The sequence below is a fragment of the Hyla sarda genome, unplaced genomic scaffold (assembly GCF_029499605.1).
Source record: "Hyla sarda isolate aHylSar1 unplaced genomic scaffold, aHylSar1.hap1 scaffold_212, whole genome shotgun sequence".
Classification (NCBI taxonomy): Eukaryota; Metazoa; Chordata; class Amphibia; order Anura; family Hylidae; genus Hyla; species Hyla sarda.
In genome coordinates, this window is record NW_026608785.1 from 188,791 (window position 1) to 212,582 (window position 23,792).

Sequence of the window (23,792 nt, forward strand, 5' to 3'; positions counted from 1 at the left end):
GCTCCTCGGTCCCGCCGCTGGATCTGGTAAGGCTGCCGGTCCCCACGTGTTCCCCCACCTATGCCGTGAGCCCCCGCAGCCATCGTCCCCCGTTCTGCCCGACTTCCAGGGGCGGGCAGTGCGGGGGATCTGAAGTTTCACCCTAGATCACTGTGATTGGTCCACAGGGACCAATCACAGTGATCGCTGACCAGGACCATCAATGGATGGTCCTGGGGGTAAAGCAGAAGTTGTCCCCTGCTGGAAACAGCGGGACTTCTGCCAGTTAACCCGTGCGATGCTGCGCATCGCCGGGTTAACTGAATGTCATTTATAAACGCCGGGATGCGCGAACGCACTGCACAACCCGGCGTTTATATATGACATTCTGCGGGAAGGGGTTAAACAAGAACAAAAGGGCACGCCAGAATTTGTCTCAGATCGTGGGGTACAATTTGTTTCCAATGTGGGAAGGAAGACAATGTAGGTGAAAGATTTATTTAAAAAAAAAATGTTCGGCCAACTGAGGAGCAGAAGGAAATCCGGGCAAAGGAATAAAATGTGCCATCTTGGAAAACCGATCAATGACCACTCAGATAACAGTATTGTAACAGGAAGGAGGCAGATCGGTGATGAAATCCATGGCAATATGAGTCCAGGGGATATCCGGAAATGGCAAGGGCTGTAAGAGTCCAGCAGGTTTCAACTGGGGAGTCTTGTCACGAGCACAGGTAGTACAAGAACTGACATAATCATTGCATCTTGTTTGAGATGCGGCCACCAGTAGTATCGAGAGATCAACTGCAAAGACTTTGTGATCCCAGAGTGACCAGCCAGCAGCGAGAAATGTCCCCAACTGAGGACACGATGTCTGAGATGAGGGGGCACGAACATCTTCCCTGGTGGGACTTGAAGAAGAGAAGCTGGAGCCGCAGTAATCAGGCACTCAGGAGGGATGGTATGTCGAAGAGTGAAATCCTGACCAACAATATCGGAGGAACGAGAAAGTACATCGGCTCTAACATCTTTTTCGGCAGGACAAAAATGAATGATGATGATGTTGAATTGGGAGAAGAGCGACCATCTTGCTTGAAGGGGGTTCAGGCGTTGAGCAGATTGTAGATATAAAAAGGTTTGTGTGATCAGTAAAAATGCTGACAGGATGTGTAGAGCCCTCTAAAAGATGGCGCAATTCTTCTAAGGCCGGCTTGATCGCAAGGAGTTCCTGATCCCCAATAGAATAGTTTCTCTCCGCAAGAGAAAAGATCTTGAAGAAAAAAACAAAAGTAATGTTTTTGTCCTTGGGGGGGACTTCTGAGAAAAAACTGCACCAGCTCCAACAAAAGATTTTTCAACCTCCAAAAAGAACGGTTTTTCAGGATTAGGTCTTGAAAGAAGAGGTGCTGAAGCAAAGGCAGATTTCAACTGAGAAAAAGCCCCTTCAGCCTTCAGCCAACAAAGAAAAAGAATGGGGAATAAATTGACTGTAGTAGTTGGCAAACCCCAAAAATTGTTGAATAGCACGTAAACCAGAAGGACGAGGACAGTCCAAAACGGCAGAAAGCTTGGCTGGATACATCTGTAGTCCTTGATGGGAGACAATGTAACCCAGAAAAGGAAGACTTGTTCTGTCAAAGAGGCATTTCTCCAACTTGGCAAACAAATGATTCTCCCGAAGACGCTGCAAGACGCGGCAGACAAAGACGATGAAGGTTTAAATCGGGAGAGAGAATCAATATATCGTCCAAATAATCTACTACGTAGGTATACAATAGATCACGAAAGATGTCATTTGAAAATTATTGGCAAACTGTGGGGGCATTACAAAGACCGAAAGGCATGCCAAGGTACTCAAAATGGCAGTCACGAGTGTTAAAAGCCATTTTCCATTCATCACTTTCTCGAATGCAAATTAAATTGTATGCCCCCCACAGATCTAATTTAGTGAAGATTCTAGCTCCACGTAGGCGATCAAAAGTTCTGAAATCAAGGGCAAAGGGTAGAGTTTGTTGATTGTGATTTTAAGTCCCTGAGAGGACTTTTAAGTTTTAAGTTCTCCAGAGTTCCAATCAAATTGCGGAGAATGACGCTGAAGCCAAGGAAGTCCAAGGAGGTACAATGAAGAAGCACTAAGAACTGTATCTACTCTTTATGCAACACTCACACTTGCATGATGAGAGGTTCAGTGCGGAAAAGAACCGTACCTTTCAGGTTCTCTCCATTAACAGAAGCGATATACAGGGGCTTAACTAGCCGAGACACAGGTAAACAATGTTTCTGGACCAGGGTTGCGTCAATAAAGCTTCCTGCGGAACAGGAGTCCAGGAAGGTAAAGGCAAAGTACGAAGACTTCGTAGGAGTATGAATTTAAACAGGCATGGTCAAACGTGGAGAGGTACTATTCACACCCAGGGACGCCTCTCCTCCTACAAAACTCTCCTAAGTTCGAGCGATTCCTGAACGCTGTGGACGAAGAGTACACTCTTTAAGGAAGTGTTCAGGACTGGCACAATAAAGGCACAAGTCCTCATTGCGGGTCGGTTCTTGTTTAGAAAGTCTGATGAGGTCCACATTCATGGGCTCCTGCTGGTGGAGTAGATGGTAGAAGTGGACATTTAAACACGGGGCCAAACGAGGGTAACGCCGTGACCGGAGTGGTTCCCTCTCTCGGCGTAGCTTCTCCTGTCTCTCCAAGAACCATACGTCGATTCGAGTAGCTAAATTGATGAGATCAGTCAGGGAGGATGGAAGATCTCGCGCTGCCAAAGCATCCTTGATCCTACTTGAGAGGCCCTTTTTAAAAGTAGCGCACAAAGCCTCATTGTTCCAGGCCAGTTCAGAGGCAAAGATGTGGAACTGTACTGCATATTCTCCCAAAGAAGAATCTCCTTGACAGATTCAGTAGGGCAGTCTCCGCCGAAGAACCCCAAGCCAGTTCCTCGAATACATTTCAGAATTGAGCAAGGAAAGTCCGGAGGTTAGAGGACAACAGGTTATTGCAGTCCCACAGCTGTGTAGCCCAGGCCAAAGCTTTCCTGGAAAGAAGACTGATGATAAAGGGCACTTTGGCTCGCTCAGTAGGAAACTGGTCCACTTGAAGTTCAAGGTGCATTGAACACTGAGTTATAAAGCCCCTGCACAACTTTGGGTCTCTGTCATATTAAGTAGGTAGAGATAGACGAGTCTTGGAGCCAGCAGAAGCAAGAGGAACAGTAGTCGCGGATGGTTCAGCCGGCGAGGGTTGAGGCTGTTGTGTAGCTCTGAGCTGCTGCACAAGTGCAGAAAGCTGAGGCATCTACTGTGCTTGTTGTTCAATCTATGCTGACTGCTGTGCAACAATGGTAGAGAGGTCGGCAACACTCGGCAGAGGAACCTGGGCTGGATCCATGGCCGGATCTTACTGTAAGCAGCAGGGTAGTGGATCTGCTGACCTGTGAGAACTATGTCTGAACCATACCAGGCAGAGGAATCTAAGGTGCCGCTGGTTTTCATCAGAGCAAAGCGGGATGGACTTGCTGCGGAAGGCAGCACCCAGGTCGCTACCCCTGGCACGATTCGTGCACACAGGTTTCCCAGATGTAACTTGGCATGGAGGGTAAATCATAGTTAGGACGAAGTCCCGGAGCCGCCACAACTATAGAAAGGGGTGCGCTGATGGCCTGACTGAGCAGCCAGAGCGTTGCCCATACCAACACCAGAGACATGCGTGCAGGTACGTCCCGCACCATGAGTACCGGGGCTGCAGATGCCAGGAGAGAGGGGGCGATCACAGCCGGAATAGAAGAAAGGAGTGCTGCCCATAACAGCGTCTCAACAAGACAAACAATTGCTGGGAGGAATTTATTCACCCTATCCAGGATTGTACACCTTTTTCTCCCATCATTGAGCCCTCTTACATTCCAAGTTACTATACTCACAGTAGTGTTGTTAATAGAAGACTAGACACACACAAAAAAATAAAAAAAAATAAAAAATAAAAAAACACTCTCCACTGACGACACCCTCCTCCTCCAACCCCCTATAATGTCCCATAAACCACAGTCTACAAGACTCACTTTTCGCAAGTGGAAAATTTCGGGAGGTGGTGGAACATCTAACAACTATAGGCCAATGGGTCTGTGTGACTCTTTGTGAGTCTTAGCTGTTTTAGCTTCATAGCTAAGTTACTATTGGATAGCACACTCATGATAGAGATCTAGGGTGGTGGGATTCCAACTTGCTCAGTTTTGACCTGCCGTTATCAAATTGTAGTTTTGTTTTCCGCCACACAGAGCGAGTACTCTTTACATTTTTGTTATCCTGTTGACTTCTATATAGATTATGGCCACTATTAGAATGTTATCGTTGATTGTGAGAGACTTGTGGTGTAAACACAATCCTGCAATCCTGTGTCTCCAGGAGACTCTCCCAACAACTACTACTCCCCTCCCTGAGTCCCTTCACTGGTTGTGTCGGCCATGGGGCCCATGTATTCCTGCAGCTACTTATATTCTAGGGTTGTCTCTGCTGCTCCTCATATTCTAGGGGTGTCTCTGCTGCTCCTCATATTCTAGGGGTGTCTCTGCTGCTCCTCATATTCTAGGGGTGTTTCTGCAGCTTCTCATATTCTAGGGGTGACTCTGCTGCTTTCAATTCCTCGGATAGCCCGGGCCACTAAAAGTTCAGAGTCAAGCAATTCCTGGCACGGTTAATTCTGAAGTGGCAGGCTAGGGGAATGCCATGGCTTACTCGCATAAGGTCAGTTCAGTACAACCAGTTTCTTCTTAGGTACCTTGGTGAGCTTTAAGCCCTCCATAAGCCGGTATAACATCCCCAGGCTCCATATGGGTTTACCATCCCCTGGCTCCATGTAATTTTACCATCACTTGGCTTTGCCGGTTCAGCCTTGCACGCTCCCAATACCATGCTAATGTAGGATCAGCAAGGGTGGCTTCCCAAAACTCTGCTTCAGTGGCCCATGGCCTATTGGCAGGACAATAACATTATCTGGGGCACTAACTAGGTACTCGTCGGGGTTGCAGTCAGGGGCAGTCTCACTAACTTGGGTCTCCTCCTCGAGTACCTCGCAGCTTTCTTGCCATTGATCCACTTTCTGCTGGCTTGTTCGGCTTCCCTGCTCCAGCATGTGCACATGATCCAGCACTCGGTTCACCTACTCATCCAGGTGATCATCGTAAGTTGCCTCTCCAGCTGCTTATTTGTTTCCCATTGATCAGGACCCTCTGCCCAGAGTTCCCATTGATCAGGACCCTCAGCCCAGACCTCTCCTCCTTACTGATCTAACTCACGCAACTCCTCGATCACCACGGCTTTGGTTTTATTACCAGATGTCTGTCCACGAAGCTTCAGCAGTTCTTTCAAGGTCTCCCTCTTTAGAGTTTCATGGTACTGCTCAATTCTTACAAAGTGGGGATGCCAATTGCTGGTTTGAAAGTCACCCTAGTAGTGGGATCAATCCCTCCACTGCCACCAGTTGTAATGAGGACCTTATCCCCTGACTGGGTAGCTCTGTGTTGTTCCGAGATAATGCAATCCTTATGACCCTTTTTCCTCAGTAAAGACACCACACACCTCTGGTTCATGTGAACTCAGAACATAAACTGATTTATTGAGGAAAAACAACAGTATTCATATCGCCCTCCCTAAGGCAGGTCACATGACATTATCACATTTCATTGTCTTTGCAGGGGATGGTGGGAGACACACAACCATGGTAGATGTTCTCCTGATGCAACGTAACAGGGATCTCCTCAGATTCTGACATCTGGGGGGACACTAGGGCTGGTACAAGCTTTCATTGTCTATTTTAGGCAGAATCTTTTGCCAGAAAGCACCGGCCATTCTTCCAGCCCTGTATCCTCAGAGTAGTTTGCTAATTCAGTCTAACAGCTGACCATAGCGCCAATGTGGGATGCCATTATCTTGTTGCTGCCTTGAGGGGAGGAGACTTTTTATCCTGGAAATCCTCTCTTTGTGTGACGATCACAGGACCTGAGTGGTCTCTTAGTGGACAGGTTAGCTCCCTATCTGGTGTTGCATTAATCCCTTAAGGACCAAGGGCGTATGGATACGCCCTGGGTTTTTGATCGTTAAGGACCCAGGGCGTACCTGTACGCCCGTGGGAATTCCGGTCCCCGCCACGTGCCGGGCGGGGACCCGATCGGGATGCCTACTATAATAATTCAGCAGGCATTCCTGTGCAAATGCACAGGGGGGTCCTGAGACTCCCCATGTCGGCGATCGACACAAATTGCCGGTGAATTCACACCGGCGATTTGCGCCAATTCCGGATCATACGGGTCTATGGTGACCCGGTGACCAGGAATATAAGGGGGATCGCGGTTGTCCAAGATACCAACGATCCCCCTGAAGGGATAGGAGTGATCCCTGCTATTGGTCATCAAGAAGAGACGACCAATAGCAGATCAGAGGTGGGGGTTTTTACACTCGTTCTCTCGTTCTGCCCACCCAATAGTGGGGGCAGAATGGGGGAACCGTCCTGTGACCGATGCCGGAGGTCACTTACCCATCGGCGGCGATCGGCGGACGGCGATGACGTGTGGCTGGCTCCCTGCTGCAGACTACGGAAGCGGGTGAGTTGCCTAGCAACATCTAGAGGGCTACAGTTTGAGACCACTATACAGTGGTCTCTAAACTGTAGCCCTCCAGATGTTGCAAAACTACAACTCCCAGTATGCCCAGACAGCTGTTTGTGCATGCTGGGATTTGTAGTTTTGCAACAGCTGGAGGGCCACAGTTTGGAGATCACTGTGCAGTGGTCTCTAAACTGTAGCCCTTCAGATGTTGCAAAACTGCAAATCCCAGCATGCCCCCACAGCAAACAGCTGGCTCAGCATGCTGGGAGTTGTAGTTGCGTGCCTCCAGCTGTTGCATAACTACATCTCCCAGCATTCCCTTCAGCGATCAGTACATGCTGGGAGTTGTAGTTTTTTCAACAGCTAGAGGCACACTGGTTTGAAAATACTGAGTTAGGTAACAGAACCTAACTGAAGGTTTTCCAACCAGCTGTTGCCAAAGTACAACTCCCAGCAAGCACGGTCTGCCAGTACATGCTGGGAGTTGTAGTTTTGAAACAGGTGGAGGTTTGCCCCCCATATGAAAAGGAAAAAGTTGCCCCATACTTTTTATTTTCACAAGTGGTAAAAGGAAAAAAGACCCCCAAAAATTGTAACGCAATTTCTCCTGAGCACGGAAATACCCCATATGTGGGCGTAAAATGCTCTGCGAGCGCACAACAAAGCTCAGGAGTGAGAGCGCACTATGTACAGTTGAGGCCTAAATTGGTGATTTGCACAGGGGTGGCTAATTTTACAGCGGTTCTGACATAAACGCAAAAAAATAAATACCCACATGTGACCCCATTTTGGAAACTACAACTACAACGTAACAAGGGGTATAGTGAGCCTTAACACCCCACAGGTGTTTGACGAATTTTCATTAAAATTGGATGGAAAAAAGACAAAAAAAAATTTTTTTCACTAAAATGCTGGTGTTACCCTAAAGTTTTCATTTTCACAAGGGAAAATAGGAAAAAAGCCCCCCAAAATTAGTAACCCTATTTCTTCTGAGTAAGACCATACCCCATGTGTGGATGTAAAGTGCTCTGCGGGCGAACTACAATGCTCAGAAGAGAATGAGCGCCATTGGGATTTTGAAGAGAAAATCTGTCCGTAATTGAAGGCCACGTGTGTTTACAAAGCCTCCATAGTGGCAGAACAATGGAACCTCCCCCCCCCCCCACCCCACATGTGACCCCATTTTGGAAACTACCCCCCTCATGTAATGTAATAAGGGGTACAGTTAGCATTTACGCCCCACAGGTGTCTGACAGATTTTTGGAACAGTGGTCCGTAAAAATGAAAAATTTAATTTTTCATTTGCACAGCCCACTGTTCTAAAGATCTGTTAAACGGCAGTGGGGTGTAAATGCTCCCTTACTAAATTCTGTGAGGGGTGTAGTTTCCAAAATTGGGTCACATGTGTGGGGGGAGGTCCACTGTTCTGGCACCACGGGGGGCTTTGTAAACACACATGGCCCCCGACTTCTATTCCAAACAAATTCTCTCTCCAAAATCCCAATGACGCTCCCTCTCTTCTGAGCAGTGTAGTGCGCCAGCAGAGCACTTGACGTCCACACATGGGGTATTTCCATACTCAGAAGAAATGGGGTTACATATTTTGGGGGTCATTTTCTTCTATAACCCCTGGGAAAAAACCCTGGGAAAAACCTGCATTTTAGTGGAAATTTTTTTTTTCCATTTACACACCCAACTTTAACAAAAAGTCGTGAAACACCTGTGGGGTATTAAGGCTCACTGGACCCCTTGTTACATGCCTTGAGGGGTGTAGTTTCCAAAATGGTATGCCATGTGGTGGTTTTCTGCTGTTCTGGCACCATTGGGGTTTCCTAAATGTGATTCATAAGAAGAAGCAAGTAGAAATAAAGCTGCACTCACCCGTATATGAAATTTGCCACAAAGTACTTTATTTTCAGTGTCAAAATACAGCTATGCGGCAAGCAACGAGCTGAAGGTGCGGGGAGCGAGAGCCGGAGCTCACAGGTGCAGGGGGCGTACCACAAAACGACTAGTTTCACGTCGGAAGTGACGCTTCTTCTGGTCAGCTTGCACCCCCGTGGAATATCACCCACATCAATACTTTCCATTAAGGATCAAGTGAGTCTGTCTACGCAGCTGCAGTGCCTGATTGCCGTTACCTATACTACTGCTTCCTAAATGTGACATGCCCCCAAAACCATTTCAGCAAAATTCACTCTCCAAAATCCCATTGTTGCTTCTTCCCTTCTGAGCCCTCTACTGCGCCCACCGAACACATGACATACACATATGAGGTATTTCCTTACTCGAGAGAAATTGGGTTACAAATTTGGGGGGTCTTTTTCTCCTATTACCCCTTGTACAAATTTAAAAAAGGGTCTACAAGAACATGCCAGTGTAAAAAAAATTAAGATTTTGAGTTTTCTCCTTCACTTTGCTGTTATTCCTGTGAAACACCTAAAGGGTTAACACACTTACTGAATGTCATTTAGAATACTTTGAGGGGTGCAGTTTTTATAATGGGGTCATTTATGGGGTATTTCTAATATGAAGACCCCTCTAATCCACTTCAAAACTGAACTGGTCCCTGAAAAATTCTGATTTAGAAAATTGTGAAAAATTGGAAAATTGCTGCTGAACTTTGAAGCCGTCGTCCAAAAGTAAAAACATGTCAACTATATGATGTCAACATAAAGTAGACATATTGGGGGACATTTCCTAATCTAGTCTATTCTGGGCATGCTTATAGACCAGCGTATGTGGTCGTCTTCTGTCTATAGGTCTCACAGCCCTTGATAAATTCTGTGCTCAGACTTCAGGGTCTACAGCTTAAACTGCATTTACACCCGCTCCAACATGGTCTGACATTTCAGCGTATTTTGGGCAGATGCGACTTGTCGCACAAAAGTCGCACTTGATAAATTCAGCACCAATGCATTTTCCAGTGCATTTCCGTCTAAAATAGACTAGCATGCATCATGTTCTAAAAATCCTCTAGAGCAAAAGTCGCAGAAAAGTCGCACAGGACAGGAAAAACCAGTCTAAATTGTTTGATAAATCTCCCCCATTGTATATGTGAATCAATATATCATTAATTTGGAATGTCTATTTTCCTTATAAGCAGAGAGCATCAAAGTTAGAAAAATGCACAATCAGATTTTTGAATTTTTCACCAAGAAATGAAGCAAGATCGACAAAATTTACAACTAACATGAAATAGAATATGTCATGAAAAACTCTCTCGGAATCAGAATGAAAAGTAAAAGCATCAGTTATTAATGCTTAAAAGTGACAGTGGTCAGATGTGCAAAAAATGGCCGGGTCCTTAAAGGTGAAAATGGGCTGTGTCCTTAAAGGAGTAGTCCAGCGCGCACTTTTCCCATTTTATCCGGTCCGGGCTGCAAAATAAAATAAAACGCACTTTCTCTTACCTGCCAACGAGCCCCCGGAGCTCTGGTACAGTCCGGTACAGGAGTTCGGTCCCCGGGCTGTATTCTTCTTACTTCCTGTTAGCCCGGCACGTCACACGGAGCTTCAGCCTATCACCGGCAGAGGCGGGACATCACTGCGGCCGGTGATAGGCTGAAGCTACGTGTGACGTGCCGGGAAGTAAGAAGAATACAGCCCGGGGACCGAACACCTGTACCGGAGTGTACCAGAGCTACGGGGGCTCGTTGGCAGGTAAGAGAGAGTGCGTTTTCTTTTATTTTGCAGCCTGGACGGGATAAAATGAGAAAAATGTGCGCCGGAGTACTCCTTTAAAGGGGTTAAAGTAGTACTGTTGTGAAAATTTTCTTCACACTATTGTGCCCAGACTTCAAAAAAAAAAAAAAAAAGCAAACAAACTAACACTAACTTACCTTCCTCCGTTCCCCCGTTGCTCTGCTATAGCTCTTCGGTCCTCTAGTCCGGTATCCTTCCTTCTTCCGTGTGCACGGATAGTCACACTGCAGTCAGTGTATTAGCCGGGTGCAGCGATGTCCCGCCTTGGCCAGTAATAGGCTGAGCGCATTGTCATTTAAGAAGCCCGGGAAGCAGAGAGAAGGCGGGGCCAAGGTTCCTTACATGACACTGCACTCCAATCACCGACACATTGCTGCAGGTGATTAACAATCCGTGTGCACGGAAGGAGGAAGGAGACCAGACCGGAGGACCGAAAAGCCAAAGCGGTGCAACGGGGAACAGAGGAAGGTGAGTTAATGTTTGTTTTTGTAGCATGGACACAATAGGATGAAGAAAATCTTCACAATAGTACTCCTTTTAAGTATTACCGCACCCATATCCTTTTGTACTTTGCTATCCTGCCAATTTAGGTACTGAAGCATATAATTGTTATGCTTATCTGAAGAGGGAAATGCGTTGGGACTCGTGGGACAATTTGGGATTTGTATCTTTCATGTTGCAGGAGTTAAAGCATACACTTGGGCAGCCTGGTAAGGGTTAAATCTGTGGGCCTTTTTTGCTCGCTCAGCCTCATACCCCACTTCTCCTTGGACACCATTGCCCTAGTATTATACTCTACTTAGAGGACAATTTATTTTAAATGTAACTAAATAAATGTTAAGCTATAATACAGCTCATACGTCTATTTGATTGTGATTATTCTGAACAGTCCAAGGCTCAAGAATCTCTATGGGAGTGCCGTGAGCGTACGATGTAACACACACATACAACACCTTGCACATCAGCCCTATAGAGCGGGGTGAGGATCATATGATGGATTAAAACTGTCCGTCATTATAAAAAACATGATGTCGCAGCAACAGACAGACCCCCGCCGATCTCTAGGTATAGCCGGTGAAGTGCCCACCTAATCACTTCTCTACCCAGCAACCTGCACGGGACAAGCTTCATAGATTTATAATGTCTCAAGCAAGACAGAGATCGCAGGGGGCTGCACGACACTACAGGCGATACCAACCAATCGCTGGGGGTCTGAACCATCCAACCCAAATGATCAAGACTGTGGACCAGACTGTGGACATATCAACATTTTTTTTATAATGACAGGGACCCTTTAAAAAAAGACTCAAATAAATAAATGTTCCTCAGGACTAATGATCACCTTGAAGCTTCTTTAAGACAGCCACCTCCATTTTCAGAACTTGCTTAGGTTGCTGTGCTGATTCCACTTTCAGGGCAACATTCTCCCGAGTCAGCAAATCCATGGCCTCATAGATCTCTCCAAACCCTCCACCGCCAATCTTCTTCAGCTACAAGAAAAACAGTACACTTGGCAAACAACCTCAGGGATAAATACATACCCAACACCAGAAATAATCACCACCATGGTGTCTACCTGGTGTATGGTGTGTACACCAACACACCATACACCAGACATCACCACCACCATGGTGTCTACACCAACACTCCATACACCAGACATCACCACCACCATGGTGTCTACACCAACACACCATACACCAGACATAATCACCATGGTGTCTACACCAACACACCATACACCAGACATTATCACCACCATGGTGTCTACACCAACACACCATACACCAGACATTATCACCACCATGGTGTCTACACCAACACACCATACACCAGACATTATCACCACCATGATGTCTACACCAACACACCATACATTATCATCACCATGGTGTCTACACCAACACACCATACACCAGACATAATCACCATGGTGTCTACACCAACACACCATACACCAGACATAATCACCATGGTGTCTACACCAACACACCATACACCAGACATTATCACCACCATGGTGTCTACACCAACACACCATACACCAGACATTATCACCACCATGGTGTCTACACCAACACACCATACACCAGACATTATCACCACCATGATGTCTACACCAACACACCATACATTATCATCACCATGGTGTCTACACCAACACACCATACACCAGACATAATCACCATGGTGTCTACACCAACACACCATACACCAGACATAATCACCATGGTGTCTACACCAACACACCATACACCAGACATTATCACCACCATGGTGTCTACACCAACACACCATACACCAGACATTATCATCACCATGGTGTCTACACCAACACACCATACACCAGACATAATCATCACCATGGCTACACCAACACACCATACACCAGACATTATCATCACCATGGTGTCTACACCAACACACCATACACACCATACATTATCACCACCATGGTGTCTAAACCAACACTCCATACACCAGACATTATCACCACCATGGTGTCTACACCAACACACCATACACCAGACATCATCACCACCATGGTGTCTACATCAACACTCCCAACACCAGACATCATCACCACCATGGTGTCTACATCAACACTCCCAACACCAGACATCATCCTCACCATGGTATCTACACCAACACCAGACATTATCATCAACATGGTGTCTACACCAACACTCCCAACACCAGACATTATCCTCACCATGATATCTACACCAACACCAGACATTATCATCAACATGGTGTCTACACCAACACTCTATACACCAGACATTATACCATGGTCTCTACACCAACACACCAGACATCATCATCACCATGGTGTCTACACCAACACTCCATAAACCAGACATTATCATCACCATGGTGTCTACACCAATACTCCTGTCAGGCCCAAGGCCTGATTATTAAAATCCTATATGTGTATTATAAATTATATCTGTGTATAAACTAAGACATGGGTGAGGGGTCATTCAAACTGTTTTGTGTATTGCATTTTATGTCTTGGTATCTCCTTTGAAGTCGTGCACACTGGTCCCATCATATAATCAAACAGATAAGGGGCCAGGAAGAGAGAAGACCCCCTGGTGGGATCAGAGGGGAGGGGGGAATGGAGTCCCCCTCCAAAGAAAGCAGATATGTTATTTAAAACAATGCTAGAATAAAAGTTGGTTGTTAAAAGCTGGGCCACAAGCCGACAAGACCATCCTAAGAACAGCTGAAACTTATCTCTTGGAACTGCTATATCATCATGCTGTAAGAACTTCATCTTTTGTTTTCTGAACTTGCCTTGCAAAACTCTTTTATATATTTTTGTAACTGTATGTCATTTGTTTATTTTTATGCATAGCACTGTGATACCTTTTATCAGAATAAAGGTTTAATTAATCAGCTCTAGTCTTTGATCTCTAAATATATGAGCTCCCCTTTCTGAAGGCCGCTCGGGTGAAACACGTTTAATTAAGAGTTAATTTGGTGACTTGCTGGGATTAGTAGTGGATACCCAGAGGTCTGGCGGCTTTAACCCTTGCACCATCACACTCTCTCTAATGTCTTGGCTGGACCGATAGGCTGGTTTAAAAGACATACAAAAAGAGTGCAAGACAGTTCTGTCCTCCCCATCTCCTGTTTTACCTCCTCTGTCTCATCTCGGAAATATGGAGGCATATCGCAAGCAGTCCAAGACTGCACTGGAGCTAATGTGCCAAGAAAAGGACATCCCTACTGCAGGAAAGAACAAGGAACATCTTATTGCTGATCTTGTGGAGTATGATGCCCGTGTAGAAGAGCCGAGTGACATGAGGCAAAGTCCTAAAGCTGGAACTGTCATCCAAGGACTGATATCTCCTGGGGAATACAACATTACTCCCCATCAGGACAGTACTCCACATGAGGCCTTGGACTCTTATATGCGGACTGCCTTACAACACCTTGGGAATGTGGATGCCAATATGAAACTCCAACTGCTTCTCCAGTACCGAACTGCAGAAAGAGAGGCACAAGTACGAGCTGCAGAGAGAGAGGTCCAGATACGAGCTGCAGAGAGAGAGGCAGCAGAGAGAGAGAGGCCCAGGCACAAGCCACAGAGAGAGAGGCCCAGGCACAAGCCGCAGAGAGAGAGGCGGCAGAAAGAGAGGCCCAGCGAAGGCATGAACTGGAGGTTTTGAGGCTGAGAGGGGAAGCTTCATCCGCACGGAGTGATGTGCAGGATCAAGGAGACCACAAACCCCGCTTGGAACATTTCCCCATGTTGGAGAAAGATGGTGATCTGGATGTGTTCCTGAGGGGATTTGAAAAGGTTTGCCGGCAGTTCCATCTACCTAAGGAACAGTGGGGACGATATCTAACCCCACGGCTGAGAGGGAAAGCTCTGGATGTGTTTGCTTCGCTTCCCTCTGAGAGTGACCAGGACTATGAGGCAATAAAATCTGCCCTGCTCAAAAGTTTTAATCTGACTCCAGAGACTTATCGGAAAAAGTTTCGGACTTTGCAACAAAGTGCCACAGAAAGCTGCACTCAACATGCAGGTCAGCTAAGGACTGCATTCAGGCTATGGACTGGGGGCCTACAAGTCACTACCTATGAGGCCCTGGAGGACTTGATGGTCCTGGATCAGTTTCTCCAAACACGGAGCTTTGAAGCCAGAGAGTGGATTTTGGACCGCAAGCCCAAGACAGTCATGGAAGCAGCAGAACTAGGAGATGACTTTGCCAACAACCGGGCGCCAGCAGCAAAGCGTGGATCTGCACAAGTTGGAGCAAGTACCTGGAGGGGAGCCACACACCCACAGAGCACCACCAGGTCAGCCAGGAAATACTTGCCATTATTCCCAAAAGCAACAGGAGCCACATTGGGTCAGGGGGACACCCGCCGATGTTACAGATGAAACAATATTGGGCACCTGAGTGCCACTTGCCCCAACAAAAAGAATTCTCCACCAGTAGCTGGAGGACACACAGCCATTCTTCTGGTGTCCGGAACGGTGGAGAAAAGAGCGGATAACCTACAGAGTGTAACTGTGGGTGACCGGGTGACAGTGGGGTTGCAAGATTCTGGAGCCTCCTTTACCTTGGTGCGGCCTGAAGTGGTGGATACAGAGGACATCATCCCTGGAAGAACCATGGCTTTAAAAGGAATTGGAAGTGTGCGGCCTGCTGTGCCCATGGCCCGTGTGTACCTGGATTGGGGTACAGGCAAAGGTTTGCGGGAGGTGGGGGTCTCTGAGGACATCCCTGTTCATGTTCTGCTGGGGAATGATTTGGATCGGATTCTCTGTCATTATGCTCCAGAGGACACTACCTGCACACCAGAAGGGCTAGGAGAGAGCCCTGTTCATTCTGAGGTACTGTGCGAGACTTTGGGAGACACTGCGAAATGTGGTAACTGGGAGGGAGTGCAGGGGATTGATAATTGTTTACCTGTGACTGAACCAGTAATGTTTTCCAAAAGTGGAATGGGGTGTATTGTAAAATGTGGTTACAATGCATTGCCAATGCCAACACCTAGTGGAGATGGGCTAGGGGGAGGGGTTGGTGTGCCCCTGGTGACATGTAAGGATGAGGGCCCAGCAGTGAGTGATATGTCCCAATCCTGTGACCCTAAGGAGGAGAAGGGAAGGAGTGATAGCCCTGTGTATGATGCCTGTATTGTTATGTCTGGAACTGAGGGGGAGTAAGGTAAACCCCAGGGAGGCATACCAATGGTGGCAGTGGTAACGCGTCAGAAGCATGCCAGGGCTGCAGCTTTAAAAGGAAGGGAGGATGGTGATACAAGGGGCAAGCTGTGTGACTTGCAAGCCCCGGCAGAGGAAGGTGGAGATGCTAGTTCATCTGGGGGAAATGTGCTCCCTGATACCACGAGATGGGGGGAGGGAAATGAGCATTTCGGGGAAGCTCTGCGCAGTGACCCTTCCCTTGAAGAGCTGAGACAACGTGCTGAACATACAGGTGTGGACACAGATGGGCATCAGGTATATTGGGAAAATGATATCTTGTACTGGGAGTCCCTTTCCAAAGGCATGCTATGGGCCCTGGAGAGAGAAAGGCAGTTAGTGGTTCCTAGGCCGTACAGGAAAGAGCTGCTGAGGTTGTCCCATGAGACCCCCCTGGCAGGACATTTGGGAGTGGCCAAGACAAATTCCAAGTTGGCACACAATTTCTACTGGCCGGGTATGGGCACTGCTGTTGCCAATTATTGTAGATCCTGTCATGTCTGCCAAAGGGTGGGTAAGTCTGGGGATGTTACTCGTGTTCCCCTAGTGCCCCTACCAGTCATATCTGTACCTTTTGAACGAGTGGCAGTGGATATTGAGGGGGCCTCTGGCTATACCCAGCAGCACAGGGAAACAATTTATTCTCACTGTGGTGGATTATGCAACCAGGTACCATGAGGTTATTGCCTTATCCTCCGTCCAAGCAGATAAGGTGGCAGATGCAATGATCAGTATATTCTGCAGGGTGGGGTTCCCCAGAGAAATGCTCACTGATCAGGGCACCCAGTTCATGTCCAATCTCATGCAAAGTCTCTGTAAGAAGGTGAATGTACAGCACTTGGTAGCCCATACCACCCCCAAACAAATGGTCTCTGTGAGAGGTTCAATGGGACCTTGCAACAAATGCTGAAAACATTTGTAGAATCGGAGGGCAGAGACTGGGGAAAGTATTTACCCCATCTGTTATTTGCTTACAGGGAGGTACCTGAAGAGCCTACAGGTTTCTACCCCTTTGAGTTATTATATGGTCACAAAGTGCTGGGACCCCGAGATTTAGTTAGGGAAGAATGGGAAGGGGGCTACCTGCCCCTGAGACTTCTGTGGTGGAGTATGTTCTGAGATTCAGGGACAGGATGCAGACACTGACTTGGCTGGTACAGGACAACCTCACAGCAGCACAATCCAGGCAGAAGTACTGGTACGATCACAATGCAAGGGACCGGGTCTATGAAGTGGGACAGAAGGGAATGGTTCTGAACCCCATCAGGCAGAATAAGTTGCAGGCCGCCTGGGAAGGTCCCTTCCCCATTCTGCAGCGCCTAGAACCCACCACATATGTAGTTACCCTTGATGAGAAAGGTCAGAGGCAGAGACAGTACCACATTAATATGGCATACTATGACCCTGAGGAGGTGGTACTCAGTGTATGTAGTGCACCAGAGGAAGGGCTGGGTAGTGATCCCCTACTGGACCTAGTGGAGGAAGCTAAGAGCCAGTGATCCCTTCAGAATGTGGAGATCAATCCACAGCACTTAGCTGCAAAGAAAAGCCAGCTAAATGAGGAAATGGGCCCCTTCAGTGCCATCTTTGCCTGGGAATGCAGGGCCTGTGGTGTCAAGAAGAGAAATAGAAGTGTAATGGAGACAGATCTATCAGCCTGGCAGGCAAGATCTCTCTGTCCCCATCTTAAGGGGGAGGTGTCAGGCCCAAGGCCTGATTATTAAAATCCTATATGTGTATTATAAATAATATCTGTGTATAAACTAAGACATGGGTGAGGGGTCATTCAGACTGTTTTGTGTATTGCATTTTATGTCTTGGTATCTCCTTTGAAGTCGTGCACTCTGGTCCCATCATATAATCAAACAGATAAGGGGCCAGGAAGAGAGAAGACCCCCTGGTGGGATCAGAGGGGGGGGTGGAGTCTCCCTCCCAAGAAAGTAGATATGTTATTTAAAACAATGCTAGAATAAAAGTTGGTTGTTAAAAGCTGGGCCACAAGCCGACAAGACCATCCTAAGAACAGCTGAAACTTATCTCTTGGAACTGCTATATCATCATGCTGTAAGAACTTCATCTTTTGTTTTCTGAACTTGCCTTGTAAAAAAATGTTATACATTTTTGTAACTGTATGTCATTTGTTTATTTTTATGCATAGCACTGTGATACCTTTTATCAGATTAAATGTTTAATCAGCTCTGGTCTTTGATCTCTAAATATATGAGCTCACCTTTCTGAAGGCAGCTCGGGTGAAACACGTTTATCTAAGGGTTAATTTGGTGACTTGCTGGGACTAGTAGTGATTACCCAGATGTCTGGTGGCTTTAACCCTTGCACCATCACACTCTCTCTAGCGTCTTGGCTGGACCGATAGGGTGTGATCATGACAACTTCATACACCAGACATCATCATCACCATGGTGTCTACACCAACACACCATACACCAGACATTATCACCACCATGGTGTCTACACCAACACACCATACACCAGACATAATCACCATGGTGTCTACACCAACACACCATACACCAGACATTATCCTCACCATGGTGTCTACACCAACACTCCATACACCAGACATTATCATCACCATGGTGTCTACACCAACACACCATACACCAGACATAATCACCATGGGGTCTACACCAACATACCATACACCAGACATTATCCTCACCATGGTGTCTACACCAACACACCATACACCAGAGATTATCATCACCATGGTGTCTACACCAACACTTCATACACCAGACATCATCATCACCATGGTGTCTACACCAACACACCATACACCAGACATTATCCTCACAATGGTGTCTACACCAACACACCAGATATTATCCTCACAATGGTGTCTACATCGACACTCCATACACCAGAGATTATCATCACCATGGTGTCTACACCAACACACCATACACCAGAGATTATCATCACCATGGTGTCTACACCAACACTCCATATACCAGACATCATCATCACCATGGTGTCTACACCAACACTCCATACACCAGACATTATCACCACCATGGTGTCTACACCAACACTTCATACACCAGACATCATCATCACCATGGTGTCTACACCAACACTCCATACACTAGATATTATCACCACCATGGTGTCTACACCAACACACCATACACCAGACTTTATCCTCACCATGGTGTCTACACCAACACTCCATACACCTGACACTTTACATACAAACTACACAAGGTTGCAACTATTGCATTTGACCAAATTAACTGGGGATCAGGACAAGGTTCCTGCACACTTACACAAGTTCCCAAAACAATGAAAACTCCTCACCACTTTCCAGCGGTCCTTCACAACGTAGCTGACCGGCAGGATATCTGCTTGTTCGGCTCCACCACTCATGTTTCCGTCGTCCCGGATAACAGCCGCTAAACACTGCATGGGCCACCCAGAAAGGATTCGCCCTGCCCCAGACCTAATAGAGACATTGACCTGTGGGAAGAAAAAGAAGGATAAGAAAGTGCCAAGTCACATGACACAGTCCCCTCGCCTGTCACTAGAATTATGTATAAAGGATGAGGGAATGTGCTCTCCTTCAGCATCTGGTCACACCGGGCACACGCTACATTACACAGGATAATATATTGCTGCATAACGTGGGTATTTGCGCGTCCGCTTGTCACAGCTATTCTGGGCCTGTCCTGATCCCTTGGGGCTCAGCCTCTCGTGCTGGACCCAGAGACAGATGTCAGATACCTGCTGACGGCTGCAATCATGAGAGAAAGTGTCTGGATGAGCTCGGCTACAGAGAAAGGCCTAGATACAGGACAGTGGTGGCCGCATAGGCCCATATATATGTGACAATATAAACATAATGGCCGTCTCCGTCCTGTGGACAATACATAGAGCTTAGTCACATTACAGGGGTCACAGCAAAAAAACTGAATCCATTAAATAAACCCATATGTAGAATATGAATATCTATTACGTACACACTGTGGTAGCTGAAAACTGAGATAAAGAAGAATATCTAACAAAGCAAACTGTTAAAGGACAGAAGAAACTGAACTAACATTCACTTAGCACATCTAAAATAGAGGAGTCAAACCATAAGGCCACAATAATCTGCCACAGATAACGTGGAATACAAACCAGGAGTATAACGCAACAGGGTCTCAGTTTTTAGCCTAAAATTAGATTGTGACCATGAAAAAGTATTCCTATCATTTGAACATGTTTCCCATCAAAAGATGGTTTCATCAGGGGACAGGATAGCACAAAGACAAGTTAAAATATATAGAAAAATAACTGGATGCACCAGATAATCATTAAACCAAGCCACCACTGGGGAGAACCTTCCATATTGTAGATGCAGATGACAGTGATTCAGACTCCTTGTCATCGCTTTAGCTGCTACAATATTGTACATGAAGAATTTACTCAAACCAAGACCAAGACCAACACCATGAACCATTCCCCGACTATGACCGAGAACAGGGGGTCATATCCTCTGAATCCCACAAATAGGAATCACTTTCCCATACCAAGGCCCAAAGTAGTGACAAGTAGGTAGAGTAGTAAGCAGATTAGGGACCACCTCCAGGATCAATCGTGACCCGAGGACTACACTTACCTGCGGTGGATGTAAAGACAGAATTTAGAGCTCATATGAGCATTTTAAAAAGTTTTCACAAGGATGAAAGACGCTTTAAATGGACAAAGAAAATCTCACAGTAAAACTTCCACCCAGGAAAACATCATGTAAAATTAATAGACAAACATATAGTCATTTACAGGAATCCCTCCAGATATCCTACACTGCTGACCCTTCTATACACACTATCCTCCTTCCTATCCCATATCCTACACCGCTGACCCTTCTATACACACTATCCTCCTTCCTATCCCATATCCTACACCGCTGACCCTTCTATACACACTATCCTCCTTCCTATCCAATATCCTACACAGCTGACCCTTCTATAGACAATATCCCCCTTCCTGCCCCATATCCTACACCGCTGACCCTTCTATAGACACTATCCTCCTTCCTGCCCCATATCCTACACCACTGACCCTTCTATAGACACTATCCTCCTTCCTATCCCATATCCTACACTGCTGACCCTTCTATAGACACTATCCTCCTTCCTATCCCATATCCTACACTGCTGACCCTTCTATAGACACTATCCTCCTTCCTGTCCATATCCTACACAGCTGACCCTTCTATAGACACTATCCTCCTTCCTATCCCATATCCTACACTGCTGACCCTTCTATAGACAATATCCCCCTTCCTGCCCCATATCCTACACCGCTGACCCTTCTATAGACACTATCCTCCTTCCTATCCCATATCCTACACCGCTGACCCTTCTATACATACTATCCTCCTTCCTATCCCATATCCTACACTGCTGACCCTTCTATACACACTATCCTCCTTCCTGCCCCATATCCTACACCGCTGACCCTTCTATACACACTATCCTCCTTCCTGCACCATATCCTACACCGCTGACCCTTCTATAGACACTATCCTCCTTCCTATCCCATATCCTACACCGCTGACCCTTCTATACACACTATCCTCCTTCCTATCCCATATCCTACACCACTGACCCGTCTATAGACACTATCCTCCTTCCTATCCCATATTCTACACTGCTGACCCTTCTATAGACAATATCCTCCTTCCTGCCCCATATCCTACACCGCTGACCCTTCTATACATACTATACTCCTTCCTATCCCATATCCTACACCACTGACCCGTCTATAGACACTATCCTCCTTCCTATCCCATATCCTACACTGCTGACCCTTCTATACATACTATCCTCCTTCCTATCCGATATCCTACACAGCTGACCCTTCTATAGACAATATCCCCCTTCCTGCCCCATATCCTACACCGCTGACCCTTCTATAGACACTATCCTCCTTCCTATCCGATATCCTACACAGCTGACCCTTCTATAGACAATATCCCCCTTCCTGCCCCATATCCTACACCAATGACCCTTCTATAGACACTATCCTCCTTCCTATCCCATATCCTACACCGCTGACCCTTCTATAGACACTATCCTCCTTCCTATCCCATATCCTACACTGCTGACCCTTCTATAGACACTATCCTCCTTCCTATCCCATATCCTACACTGCTGACCCTTCTATAGACAATATCCCCCTTCCTGCCCCATATCCTACACCGCTGACCCTTCTATAGACACTATCCTCCTTCCTATCCCATATCCTACACTGCTGACCCTTCTATAGACACTATCCCCCTTCCTATCCCATATCCTACACTGCTGACCCTTCTAAAGACACTATCTTCCTTCCTATCCCATATCCTACACCGCTGACCCTTCTATAGACACTATCCTCCTTCCTGCACCATATCCTACACCGCTGACCCTTCTATAGACACTATCCTCCTTCCTGCACCATATCCTACACCGCTGACCCTTCTATACATACTATCCTCCTTCCTATCCCATATCCTACACTGCTGACCCTTCTATACACACTATCCTCCTTCCTGCCCCATATCCTACACTGCTGACCCTTCTATAGACACTATCCTCCTTCCTGCACCATATCCTACACCGCTGACCCTTCTATAGACACTATCCTACTTTCTATCCCATATCCTACACCGCTGACCCTTCTATAGACAATATCCCCCTACTTGCCCCATATCCTACACCAATGACCCTTCTATACACACTATCCTCCTTCCTTCCCATATTCTACACTGCTGACCCTTCTATACACACTATACTCCTTCCTGCCCCATATCCTACACCGCTGACCCTTCTATACACACTATCCTCCTTCCTATCCCATATCCTACACCGCTGACCCTTCTATAGACACTATCCTCCTTCCTGCACCATATCCTACACCGCTGACCCTTCTATAGACACTATCCTACTTTCTATCCCATATCCTACACCGCTGACCCTTCTATAGACAATATCCCCCTACTTGCCCCATATCCTACACCAATGACCCTTCTATACACACTATCCTCCTTCCTTCCCATATTCTACACTGCTGACCCTTCTATACACACTATACTCCTTCCTGCCCCATATCCTACACCGCTGACCCTTCTATACACACTATCCTCCTTCCTATCCCATATCCTACACCGCTGACCCTTCTATAGACACTATCCTCCTTCCTGCCCCATATCCTACACCGCTGACCCTTCTATACACACTATCCTCCTTCCTATCCCATATCCTACACCGCTGACCCTTCTATAGACACTATCCTCCTTCCTGCCCCATATCCTACACCGCTGACCCTTCTATACACACTATCCTCCTTCCTATCCCATATCCTACACCGCTGACCCTTCTATACACACTATCCTCCTTCCTATCCCATATCCTACACCACTGACCCTTCTATAGACACTATCCTCCTTCCTATCCCATATTCTACACTGCTGACCCTTCTATAGACAATATCCCCCTTCCTATCCCATATCCTACACCACTGACCCTTCTATAGACACTATCCTCCTTCCTATCCCATATCCTACACCACTGACCCTTCTATAGACACTATCCTCCTTCCTATCCGATATCCTACACAGCTGACCCTTCTATAGACAATATCCCCCTTCCTGCCCCATATCCTACACCGCTGACCCTTCTATAGACACTATCCTCCTTCCTATCCGATATCCTACACAGCTGACCCTTCTATAGACAATATCCCCCTTCCTGCCCCATATCCTACACCAATGACCCTTCTATAGACACTATCCTCCTTCCTATCCC

The 23,792-nt window shown here is 46.7% G+C and overlaps 1 protein-coding gene across 6 annotated transcripts in view; it reads right to left on the reverse strand.

The window, feature by feature from the left end:
• Positions 1–23,792, reverse strand: part of TTBK1 (tau tubulin kinase 1) — a 291,447-nt gene that overhangs the window by 142,228 nt on the left and 125,427 nt on the right. For all 6 annotated transcript variants that reach the window (XM_056552932.1, XM_056552933.1, XM_056552930.1 and 3 more), the window contains 2 exons: positions 19,321–19,479; positions 11,623–11,770 (listed from right to left, as the gene is read on the reverse strand). In XM_056552932.1, coding sequence (XP_056408907.1) covers positions 11,623–11,770; positions 19,321–19,428 — 256 coding nt within the window. In that variant the 5' untranslated portion in view covers positions 19,429–19,479. The remainder of the gene's footprint in view (positions 1–11,622; positions 11,771–19,320; positions 19,480–23,792) is intronic.